At 38.9% G+C, this 13,151-nt stretch overlaps 1 protein-coding gene across 1 annotated transcript in view; it reads left to right on the forward strand.

The window, feature by feature from the left end:
* The window catches only part of LOC135466286 (symplekin-like), a 32,390-nt gene that overhangs the window by 14,638 nt on the left and 4,601 nt on the right, over nt 1–13,151 (forward strand). The window contains exons 16-30 of the mRNA XM_064743702.1: nt 412–523; nt 872–958; nt 1,193–1,385; nt 1,721–1,802; nt 2,063–2,176; nt 3,333–3,401; nt 3,946–4,024; nt 4,630–4,720; nt 5,090–5,159; nt 6,388–6,496; nt 7,080–7,180; nt 9,510–9,597; nt 9,889–9,993; nt 10,555–10,742; nt 11,366–11,542. Coding sequence (XP_064599772.1) covers nt 412–523; nt 872–958; nt 1,193–1,385; nt 1,721–1,802; nt 2,063–2,176; nt 3,333–3,401; nt 3,946–4,024; nt 4,630–4,720; nt 5,090–5,159; nt 6,388–6,496; nt 7,080–7,180; nt 9,510–9,597; nt 9,889–9,993; nt 10,555–10,742; nt 11,366–11,542 — 1,665 coding nt within the window. The remainder of the gene's footprint in view (nt 1–411; nt 524–871; nt 959–1,192; nt 1,386–1,720; nt 1,803–2,062; nt 2,177–3,332; nt 3,402–3,945; nt 4,025–4,629; nt 4,721–5,089; nt 5,160–6,387; nt 6,497–7,079; nt 7,181–9,509; nt 9,598–9,888; nt 9,994–10,554; nt 10,743–11,365; nt 11,543–13,151) is intronic.

A 13,151-nucleotide genomic window follows, 5' to 3' on the forward strand; every position in this document is an offset into this window, starting at 1 on the left:
CTAACCGTGTTTGAAGGCCAAGACATGAACGGTATCCGCTTTTCACGTATACAGTGGTGTTCTGTGGGTAACCCTGACGAATAGTGTAAGAGAACTATGGTAAATTCAGTATGGACTTGAGTCACAAATGGACAAGACGAGGTACCCAGTTATGTGGGCCATAATTCCATTATTAGAGGGCGTAGTTTTCTGTGTGTGTAGATCTATTCTTACAAGATATCAGAGACATCATCTGACTTAATACTAATTTATGTTTTGTGTTAAGATTTAGCCTAAACCTTAAAGAGTTGAAAAATACTTTATTCATACCATCATAAAAGGTGTTTGGGAAGGTTGAAGAATTAGGTTGACATGTTTTTGGTTTTGAGTTAACATGTAAAGTTAATTTTTGTGTGTGGTTTTGCTGTTTAGCCGAGGAAGGGTATAAAACAGTTTAAGCTGGCCAATGTGACCAACACGTTAGATCGCGATCAGGTGGACCAGATGATGATCTCAGCATTGAAGAGGATTCTGGCTGCAGAGAGTAAGTATACATCGGTCTTCCTCCTAGTCCTGGTTTCTGCTTACTTTTCACTAGATAATTGTGTTGAATTGAAAGATGTATATATATTTTTCTTTGACATATTGGAATATAAAAAACAAATCACAAATTCACAGTAAATTTTTCCCTTTAATCGAATTATTATAGCCGCTATGTAGTAGACATATATTTGATAAAACTGGAAAACTGTTTTAAGAACATAATTTCATTTAACATGTACTTCTACATATATATACTGTATATAAGTTTTTTACTTCTGCAATTTAGTTTTCCATGAAATGTAGCTGCAAATCAGGTTTATTTATGCTGCTGTCACCTGATTTTGTACAGAGGCAGCAATTCAAGGCAATGCTCTGGTTCCTAGGACAAAAATCCTGGCCTCGCTGGTGGCACATATTGGAGGAGAGCTAAAACACTGTGAGTCCCTAACACGTGATCTGTATTACAGTGTGGTAAATGTGTTATGAACTGAAGGAGCTATGCACTTATGCGCATACCCATGCAGTTTTCATTCTTTTTCACATTTATTTCAATTAAAATTTAAACAGATACCCAAGAAATTAAATGTTTTAAAAAGTCTAATCAGGCATACTCGTTGCCTGTTTACAGCTTGAACTGGCTTTCATTGATGTTCTTATGTTATTTCTACAGTGTTACAAGACTTCATATTTGAGGACTTACGTGCCCGCTCTGATCTTGCCTTCGCCTGGCTGTACCAAGAGTATGCTAATGGCAGAGGTTACAATACAACAGTGCCCAGTGATAAACTGACACTGGCCAGCTACGATGAATGTCTGACCAGGCTACTCAATGGCCTGCTCGAGCGACCAGATCATAAAGAAGGGTCAGTGTCCAGCATATTTCATTCTCTAGATGCATCAGTTTTATTGTGGAATGTATAAAGGCTCCATATGTAGTAATAAAATTGTATATTTGGGTCTACCTTTTCATGCCCTGGACAGAGAGATTATTTGGGTAAATGATGATTATTTTGCGCATGCAGTACTTTTTATTGACCCTAAATCACACGTCAGCAGCTTGATATACATGGACATTTAACCTAATGATCCTCTGAGCTGCTTATGACTGTGCGAGACTTGATCATTCATGACAGGCCATAATCATTAAAACACCTGAATAAAAGATGAAAGCAATGATATGTTTGTTGCATTTTTTTAGGTTATTTTCCCGGCTGCTTTTGGAGGCACCAGCAATCACAGATAATGCTGTACAGATCATGAAAAAATTTTGCATGGATGAGGTAATGATATTGTAGCTCCATGAATTATCCATTCCTTGGGACTTTTAATTTGATGGACATATTATAAATATAAGGTATTTGGCTATCACTAATGGATGACGAGGGGAATGCGAGTGTCTCATCTCTAATTTTATGAGCTCATCTTTAATAGTGCTGAATAAATGTCTAGCTGTGTGAGAACCTTGAATCTGTACAGGTAAGTATAATCTGTGGTTTCTGTTGTTGTCAAATTTCCCAAATTTTTCATGGTTTACTTTCAGACTCGTATTACTCAGGGAATGAGTATAATTAAGGAATTGATTGAGAAGCGACCCAGTCAGAAAGTGCGCTTCTTACATGTGCTACTAGACTTCACCTCCAATGATAAACCTGAAGTAAGGCTTTCTTATCTTATGACAGTGTTCCTGTGTGATAAAAAAAGAAGTTCACGGCTAACATGTAGTGTTCACTTTTGTAATTTATATTTAAAGGAGAAGAAAACATAAAAATGATGCCAAAATCAAGTGAAAGAGTGTCAAAACTTATTTGTAAATGTGATCTGTAATATTTTTTTTTTTTTAAGAGAAAAGGGTATCTGAAAATATTTTTGTATGGTGGGTATTCAGGACCAACTTTTGGTATTTATTGTTGTTGCATAATGATGTTCTTAATAAGGTGTGATGCTTCTCTAATAAATTAATTTGAATGTAAATTTGTTGTTTATATCGAAACATATGCATTTAACCTAAATTATGATAATATTTATGAACATGTTAAAAATATGAATATGATCCAAATTGAGGTGTAATACATTTGTTAGTTGAAAAGAACAAATTCTAGTGCAAAAATATTTATTAAACCTGTGTTACATCCTCATTTATGACATTATTAAATAAAGACTATAAATACCAAGAGGTAGTCCCAAATACCCACCACACAAAAGTTATTTTCAAGTGTCTTTTTCTCTGTAAGGAAAATGTGGAAAAAATATTGTAGAGCACATTTAGGAATCACTTTTCGCACTCTTTCATCTGAACTTGATGTCATTTCTATGTTTTCTCCACTTTTAATCATGCACAAAGTTTTATGCCAATTCAGCTTTTCTGGGGTGATTGTAGTAGTTTTCAAAATGATTTCATAATTTATTTCTCAAAGAATATTCTTATGGTTTAAAGACCAAAAAATAAAAAAAAAAATTTTGTATGAAAATTTACAGAATTGTTTTCATCAACTTTTGTAAGATTTGAATGTGGATAATTTTGTTTTGATGAATTTCTTCTAAATTGCAATAAATTATTCTTACAGTTGTCTAAATCACTGATTTTATTGACCCACAAGTTTACATGGTGCTGTTTTATCATTCAGCATTATCTCAGATAATTCACATGACATGAGAAGTGTAGGCTGGTGTAGGCGGTACATACTTTATTAATGCGAACGCGGCCTACACCCCCACCACCTCACAAAGCCTGTGTCCATGGACATTATTGGTTCTGGCGAGCCTACTTAATTATGTTTTGATAAAAACTAAGTACATGATTCATTGTCCAGGTGAGAAATCATGCTTTACGGGTGGTGAAGAAACTACAAGATGTCCCTGACCTGAAGGATGCAATGGAGGTGAACATCACAAAGATAATACAACCTGAATGATTTGTTCCTGAGATAATATTTAGAAATATAAAGAATAACTGTTAACGTTAAACCTGTTATTGTAAAATTCTTCTTTTTGGATTTTTCTGATTTTTTTTATGTGGATTTTTTAAAAATTAATTTCTATATAGCTGGCTAGTGCGAAGTACAGTCACCACTATACTCTTGTTTACTGAAATCTGTCAAAGTAAATTTAAGGGAGGTTTCTCTGAAGGTGCCTCACGTATTGAGCTCAGTCGTAACCATGGCCTTCACGTCTTTTTTTTTGTATATTAGAATCTATGCTAGGTAAATATTTAAGTCTTTTATCTATTGAGCTGAAGTTTTGTATTCATGAGCCTCATACTGACGAGGTCTTTGGTAGTGTTGCCACTGAATCTATGTTTTTATTCAAACCTTACCATTGCAGAACAATAAAAATGATCTGTTTATGAATGTGTGCGTGTGGAGGGCTTTTCCCTTCAGTGCAGACACAAGACTGTCTGTAAAAACTGTCTTTTCACAATTTCAGAAATATGCCCTAATACAGCTGAAGTATCTATTACACAAATCACCTCCTCCAATACTGTTCCCTGGCATCAAAAACAAAGGTTTGTTTGGTGGTTAAATTACAGGTAGAGTACAGTGTTCTGGATCTGAACATTTCTGTTGAAAATTTTAATTGTTTACAGATTACTGTCACATTTTTTGTACATGTTGTTGGGGCTTAAGGGGCCTGTTTTCTACAGCAGTTACATCATTCCAGCAAAAACATCTGTTACGATGACATTATTCTTGATAATTGCTGAAGACAATTTTGCCTTTAAAATGGGTGGAGGAAAGGAAACGGGAACAAGTCACTGACCTTTGGAAAGTTACTGATGAACTTTCTCACATGTAACCCACAGATATTCACGCCATTTATATGGAAGACATCTGATCTTTAAGCAACAACAGGTCGCTTGTCACCATGGCCGCACAAACAATGAAAACATGCTCACCTGTACATGTACGTTTGGTTGATTTTACCCCAGGTGTAAGCTGTGACTGCTTCATTTTATTATGGCCCTCAGCTACTTGTAGGTATCTCATGTTGTGGAACATAGAAGGGCCATTTTGTGAATATTTACTGGCAGTAAATATGTGGTAAATCCTGTTTTTGTATTAAAGTAACATGTAATGACACTTATATAAATACGAGTATTGTCTTTGACAGATGCCCCTAAGGTCTGGGCCGAGGATAGCATCAAACTCTGCTTGTACCTGTATCTTGGACTGTTACCTATCAATCACAAACTGATGCATGAGTAAGGACTGGTATTTTATTTTTGTCAGTATCAAGACGTCCCTCATCAGTTTGCAGATCTGTCCTTCACACTGTTAAGAGCCGTGCACATGTATTGGAAATACTTGCATGTACAGATCTTGTGTTTTATGTTAACACCTGTAACTGTCATGGAGATGTGTTTTGTCATATAATTTTTGTAACCATTGTTCAGAGTGGATGCAATTCTTGGAAATATACAAATTGACAAGTTTCTTCATAGTCTCACTGAAAGCTACAATTGTAGTTACATCTGAACTCTTTTGTGAACAAATTGTTTTAGAGGAGTTGAACATGCTGTAGGCCAGAAGGAAGTATATGTACACCAGTGAATCTGGTTGTGTGTTTTCAGGTTAGCCACTGTGTACACTGCTGCCACAGCTGACATCAAGAGGTGCATCTTAAGAGTGTTGGAAAACCCGGTTTGTTCTCTACTCTACTTTCTCAACTGTGAAGTATTTCCGTCCTGTGATGAGCTGTTACACATTTTAACCATGTATCATCAAGTGAAAGGGATGGCTGTACAGCTGCCTTACCAAGTACTTGTTATTTGCTTGTAATGTTTGTTTGAACAGGTGGAAGGGATTGGACTGCAGTCACCAGAGCTTGTGTTGCTTGTAAGATTGTGTTATAATTGAATGGCGATGCAGTCACTAGAGTTTTTGCTGTTTCTGATGTTGTGTTATCAGGTGAAAGAGATGAGGATGCAGTCAACTGAGGTGTTACTGTTTGTAATGTTGTGTTATCAGGTGAAAGGGGTGGGGATGCAGTCGCCTGAGCTGTTAATGTTTGTAATGTTGTGTTATCAGGTGAAAGGGATGGGGATGCAGTCGCCTGAGCTGTTAATGTTTGTAATGTTGTGTTATCAGGTGAAAGAGATGAGGATGCAGTCACCTGAGGTGTTACTGTTTGTAATGTTGTTTTTATCAGGTGAAAAGGGTGAGGATGCAGTCACCTGAGGTGTTACTGTTTGTAATGTTGTGTTATCAGGTGAAAAGGGTGAGGATGCAGTCACCTGAGGTGTTAATGTTTGTAATGTTGTGTTATCAGGTGAAAAGGGTGGGAATGCAGTCACCTGAACTGTTGCTGTTTGTAATGTTGTGTGATCAGGTGAAAGGGATGGGGATGCAGTCACCTGAGGTGTTGCTGTTTGTAATGTTGTGTTATCAGGTGAAAAGGGTGGGAATGCAGTCACCTGAACTGTTGCTGTTTGTAATGTTGTGTGATCAGGTGAAAAGGGCGAGGATGCAGTCACCTGAGGTGTTACTGTTTGTAATGTTGTGTGATCAGGTGAAAAGGGTGGGAATGCAGTCACCTGAACTGTTACTGTTTGTAATGTTGTGTGATCAGGTGAAAAGGGCGAGGATGCAGTCACCTGAGGTGTTACTGTTTGTAATGTTGTGTGATCAGGTGAAAAGGGTGGGAATGCAGTCACCTGAACTGTTGCTGTTTGTAATGTTGTGTTATCAGGTTAAAGAGATGGGAATGCAGTCACCTGAGGTGTTGCTGTTTGTAATGTTGTGTTATCAGGTTAAAGAGATGGGAATGCAGTCACCTGAGGTGTTGCTGTTTGTAATGTTGTGTTATCAGCTGAAAGATATGCGGACGAAGTCACCTGAACTGTTACTGTTTGTAATGTTGTGTTATCAGGTGAAAGGGATGGGGATGCAGTCACCTGAGCTGTTACTGTTTGTGGAGAACTGTCCTAAAGGAGCAGAGACCCTGGTTACTAGGGTGATTCACATCCTCACTGATAAGGGTAAGTCACACTGGGAATGTTTATAATTGTATGCATGTACATGGATCTCTTATGTTACGCTCACTGATTGTCTGATTCTTTTACCAAGAACTGATTTTAAATGTCAAACTACCCTCTGCATGGACTTATGTTACAGGTACATGCAACAAGACATGAAAATAGATGTGCTGCTCTTCACTTGATAAAGACAAGGATTTCTGTAATATAGTTATCCACAGTTGGAGCCTACCCTAATTCTTCTCATTTTTGGGACAGACAGTAGTAATGATGAAACCAGAATTAGTAGTGATGAAACCAGAATTAGTAGTGATGAAACCAGAATATTGTATTTCTTTCCCAGCTTTTTGGAAAAATCAAGATATAATTATGTTGTTCAGTAGATGGACTTACCGTGTGAGAAAAAAGTAACTGAATATTCCGACTGTAATTACATGAATACTGGCTGAAAAGAGCAGACCAGGTGTACCAAAAATTAGAAGAAATAAGGTGGTGACCAACATGAATTGTGTTTTAAACACTCTAACTTTTCCATAATTAACCTTAGCCAGGTGATGAGCAATGTTGACTGTGATTCTGTCCACAGCGGCCCCGTCTCCAGAGCTTGTGGAGCGAGTCAGAGATCTTTATCACAAACGTGTGCCTGATGTCCGTTTCCTCATACCAGTCCTCACTGGATTACAAAAGGTAACTCTTTTGTTTCGTTTTTCTTTTTTTGTAAAAAAAATTTTGGCTTAATTTTGGGTTAAAGCCTTCAAATCATGAAACAGCTTTGTCAAGGAAGATATGAGTGAGTGAAATATCTTAATGAGGTTTATCAATGCTAATGTAATTTTAAAACTAAAATTTGTTTAGATCACAGGAGTGGACTTATATGTAGTGTTAAATAGATGCTAGGCCAAAGTTAAGATATTATGTACGCGACCAACTCTTCAAAAAGGCCTCGACTTTTTTCATGTTTTTACAGGTGCCAAGTTATTTTGTTTTATTTCATTTATTTATTTATTTTTTTCATTGATCATTTGAAATGTCACTCTATGTATACAGGTGAGGGGGGACACTTCAGAGATATACAATTTGTTGAATCCGCAGATCCAGTTTAAGGATGGCTTATATTTATTGATATGCAGAGACCGCTGGCATCCTTAGCCCGGAAGACGTGTGCACCAGATTATGACATTGCTCTATGCATGTGTAATACTTAATACCCTTATCCACTTAATACATGGTCTGTCCGCAAGCTAAGACATTTAAGCAACCATTGACACTGACCTTTATTTCATACTTTCCTGAACTGTCATGGAGATCACCACCGATGCTGGGAAACTTTGGTGGATACAAACTGTATCTGTTTACTGATACATTGTTGTGAAGTAGAAACAATGGTAGTGACACTAAACAGGGCAGGTGCATTTCTAAAAGTTCACATACAAAGGCAAAACTGATATGTTCCATCCTTTAATCTTCATGCACAACAGAATAGATGTTTGATCCTTCACACGAAGAAGAATCCCCTAAATCTTACCAAAGTTTAATTAAAATTAGGAAATTTAGGAAAATGGAGCTAGATTTTTCAGTATAGATTTTATTTTACTAGGTCACCAGGTTCAACTTCACTCTGTCAAAAGTACCAGCTGGACAGGATTTTGGTTACATTTTCACATGCTCGCCCCCACCGTACAGGACCTGAAAATGCTAGCACAAACTGTTGACTTAAATTAAGCTGCAGTAGTCATAAAAATGTTTAATAAATGTTTACTTATTAGATTATTGTAAAGATCTAAGAATATTTATTTTGAGGATTGCCAAATATTGGATGATATAATTTAGTGCTGTGTTCTGATCAGTGTTGAGAAAGCTTCATTCTGATTATCATTTGAACAGGATTCTACGATTGTTCTTCCCTTCTGTGAAAAAAAAAACCAAATTTTTCTTTTAAAAGGCTTGTAATATGAGACACACAATATTTTTATTTTGACCCTATGCTAGTTTACTGACAATAGACCAGACACATTACCCATTCATAGTGCATTGACATCCCACCCAGTCATAGTGTACCAACACCATACCCAGCCATAGTGCACTGACACCATACCCATAGTGCACTGACACCCTACCAGTCATAGCCCACTGATACCCACCCAGTCCTAGTGCACTGATACCTCACCCAGCCATAGCGCACGGAGACCCCATCCAATCATAGTGCACTGATACCCCATCCAGCTATAGTGCACTGATACCCCACCTAATCATAGTGAGCTGATACCCCATCCAGTCATAGCACACTGATACCCCACGCAGTCATAATGCACTGATACCCCATCCAGCCATAGAGCCATGATACCTCACCCAGTCATAGTGCACTGATACCCCATCCAGCCATAGGGCACTGATAACCCACCTAGTCATAGTGCACTGATACCCCATCCAGCCATAGCACCATGATAACCCATCCAGCCATTGGGCACTGATAACCCACTCAGTCATAGTCCACTGATACCCATCCAGTCATAGTCCATTGATACCCACCCAGTCATGGTACACTGATACCCCATCCAGCAATAGCGCCATGATAACCCATCCAGCAATAGCGCCATGATAACCCATCCAGCCATAGGGCACTGATACTCCATCCAGTCATGGTCCACTGATACCCATCCAGTCATAGTCCACTGATACCCACCCAGTCATGGTACACTGATACCCCATCCAGCAATAGCGCCATGATAACCCATCCAGCAATAGCGCCATGATAACCCATCCAGCCATAGGGCACTGATACCCCATCCAGTCATAGCGCACTGATACCCCACCCAGTCATAGCACACTGACACCATACATGATATCTCACCCTGTTATATTGTACTGGCGTGAGACATCCTTGCAATGGCATGACAAGAAGATTTCAATTTAATAGTCCAGTCAAAGTACATACTGTTTTCAGTATTTTGTGGAATCTCCTTACCTGGTGGTTAATGCACTGGTAATACATATTTGTGCTGTTCTCATCTTACAGAAAGAAGTCACCAATGCCTTGCCTAAGCTGATCAAGCTAAATCCTGTGGTCGTCAAGGAAGTGTTCAACCGATTACTTGGAGGCCATGGTAAATGCACAGTTGAGAAATAATTTTGCCTTTTTTAATCTTCCTCTGATAGAATGGGTGAATATTATTTTTAACACTATCAACAAAGAACTATTGTTATTGAGCAAAGACAACAAGAAAAAATCCATATATTATCAAGATGATCATTGCTGCGCACAAACGTAAATCTGGTGTATTGTTAAAATGTGGGTTATGCTTAGAAATCAAGTCCATTGTTCTTGGTTGAGGACAATCATTCTGTATGCTGCTACCAGTAGGATGTCTTGTAACAGCTGTGTATCATTTGATCAGGTGGAGAAAGCGGGACCTATACTTCACCCCTGTCCCCAGCTGAGCTGCTGATTGCTTTACATAACATTGACCCAGCCAAATGTGATATGAAGACAATTATCAAAGGTAAGTGGACATTAAACCAAGTCCTTTAAATGAAGTAAGCATCATCTGAGAGGCCATAAAATGCAAACACATTAGTCCTACAATCGATTTTTGTACTGTATTGAACAGTTTGACTGTAATGTCACATGTTTTGTTTTCACAGAGTACAGTGTAAAACACCAATCAAAGCAAATAAATATAATATTTTTCTTTTAAAAATTTTTTTCTTTTTGCTGGGTTATATTTCCACATAAATACAGCTAGCGATGTAATATTAAAAACTCACTCATAAGCACCCCATGTTTAAATCCATCACATGATGGCATTTTAGATGATGCTTGCATTATTGAATGCTGATTAGTTCTTTTAACATCTTCAATTATTGACAGTTATATTTGCGGAGTTTTAACAGGGATAACAGCATTTTTAATTTTTGGTAGTCAAGCAGGCAGTTTTAGAGATGTTAAGACATTACGCTTCCTGTTGTGATTTCCCATTATAAGCGGTCTGTGACAATTCATTGTCAACTGCAAATGTGAAACACATGTAGCGACATGTGACCATGTTGTTTGACTTTGCCAGCAACTAACATGTGTTTTGGGGAGAAGAAAGTGTACACACAGGAGACCCTGGCAGTGGTCCTTCAGCAGTTGATGGACCAGACCCCGCTCCCCACCCTCCTGATGAGGACGGTCATACAGTCTCTATCCATGTACCCTCGTCTCATCGGCTTCGTCATGAATATCCTCCTGAGGCTCATCACTAAACAGGTACTCACTGTTATGTTACTGTTGTCTCTGTAACGGGGCTTTAGTTCAGGCACATCCTGTCAAGTGGTCTCAGCAGCACTGTGTCAAACACCCTTAGCTATATTCACTAACAGTAGGCCAGGTTGGGATTTCCAGTGGAGTGGAGGCGATAAACAAAGGCACATCTCCCCATGTTAAATCATTGTAACCCTCAGCAGTCACAAAAAATTCAAGAAATTTCATGCATTTTTCATGCAGAATTTTGTGACACATGAACATAGTTTCAAAAACGTTGGAAACATACATGTAAAAAACTGAGTGCTGACATTGGGTGTGACTGTTGTAGATTACCCTGCATGGGGCTTATTTGGCCCCTGTGTAGTCTAATGTTTATTGGAGACCACTCATTTTCCATCAGTATGGTGTACAATTGTGTGTTACGTCTGGGATAGTTTGTCAGTAACTTACCATACAGCGTAGGGGCCGGGTTTAACCATAGCACTCTGGTTTTCTCCACCCATAAAACTGGCTGCCATTGTATAATGGCGATATTCCGGGGTAGGACATACAGTGTAAGGAACAATCAGTCAACAATTCATGGCATAGTGGCTTGCCTGTAATTGCTGTTCTATCTTTGGCTTCAGGTGTGGAAACAGAAGAAAGTATGGGAAGGATTTATCCGATGTTGTCAGAGGACAAAGCCGCAGTCCTTCCAAGTCCTGCTACAGTTACCTCCCCCTCAGCTGAAGAATGTGTTTGAAGTTTCTCCAGAGTTGAGGGAACCACTATTAAACCATGTACTCTCCTTTACACCACATCAAGTAAGTTCACTTCAGTTTGCAGCCAAGATATCATAACGTTTTAACTATTATGTGTCATGTCGCAAAGATATAGTCTGGACATGTGATTGGTGACCAGAAAGTTTTCTAGACTTGCTCCTAAATTGGCTTTACCCAGAGGTTAGATGCTAGAGGAAAGGTGTGTAATCTTTGGCCAGCTATGCTGTGTCAAGCGCTTGTAATGGCATGGATTTCAAGTTTGAAAGGTTCTTGGAGAGGTTAAAAATCCTTGGATAGTTGGACAGATTTCCACTCACACAAGCCAGTGGCTTCTACATTTCCATCAATACGACTTTGTCAGGTGCTAGGCCGGGCTTATTTCCACTGTACAGGCAGGTACTTTTACACCAATACATCTTGTTGCTTGGAAGTCATGCGTATTTCTACCAATAACGGGTTGTCAAGAGCTTGTATAATGTAATTTAAATGATCATGGATATGAATTAATCAAAAGACAATTTTGTAAACTTGTCACAAGCAACTGTTCAAACCACATGATACACCATCAAGTTGTTACTACATGTATAATTATTGATGACCCATCCATCTCTGGGCACCAGGAATGGAAGCTTATGGCTTAACACCACTGCAGCAATGCTGCAGGCACATCATGGAGATGTTAGATGAAGGAAGTCTAACCTGTTGTACATGGCATAGCCAACAGAATATTAACCAAGCATATCCAGCAGAGTGACTGAGCTTATCATGTAGAGTAACCAAGCATAGCCAGCAGAATGACTGAGCTTATCATGTAGAGTAACCAAGCATAGCCAGCAGAGTGACTAAGCTTAGCATGTAGAGTAACCAAGCATAGTCAGCAGAGTGACTGAGCTTAGCATGTAGAATAACCAAGTATAGCCAGCAGAGTGACTGAGCTTAGCTTGTAGAGTAACCAAGCATAGTCAGCAGAGTGACTGAGCTTAGCATGTAGCGTAACCAAGCATAGCCAGCAGAGTGACTGAACTTGGCATGTAGAATAACCAGGCATAGCCAGTAAAGTGAGAGTGCTTATCATGTAGAGTAACTAAGCATAGCCAGCAGAGTGACTGAGCTTAACATATTGTTTAACCAAGCATAGCCAGCAGAGTGACTGAGTTTAGCATGTAGAGTAACCAAGCATAGCCAGCAGAGTGACTAAGCTTAGTGTGTAGAGTAACCAAGCATAGCCAGCAGAGTGACTGAGCTTAGCATGTAGAGTAACCAAGCATAGCCAGCAGAGTGACTGAGCTTAGCGTATAAAGTAACCAAGCATTGCCAGCAGAGTGACTGAGCTTAGCATATTGAGTAGCTAAGCATAGCCAGCAGAGTGACTGAGCTTAGCATGTAGAGTAACCAAGCATAGCCAGCAGGGTGGCTGAGCTTAGCTTGTAGAGTAATCAAGCATAGCATATTGAGTAACTAAGCATATCCAGCAGGGTAACGGAGCTTAGCGCGTAGAGTAACCAAGCATAGCCAGCAGAGTGACTGACCTTAGCGTGTAGAGTAACCAAGCATACCAAACCCAGAAGCCAAGCATATCACACAGGGTGTCATGTTGGTTGTGCAGTAAGTGAGAAAATAACAGCACATTTCAGTGTGAACTGATCGCTAG

This window comes from Liolophura sinensis, chromosome 6, assembly GCF_032854445.1.
Source record: "Liolophura sinensis isolate JHLJ2023 chromosome 6, CUHK_Ljap_v2, whole genome shotgun sequence".
Classification (NCBI taxonomy): Eukaryota; Metazoa; Mollusca; class Polyplacophora; order Chitonida; family Chitonidae; genus Liolophura; species Liolophura sinensis.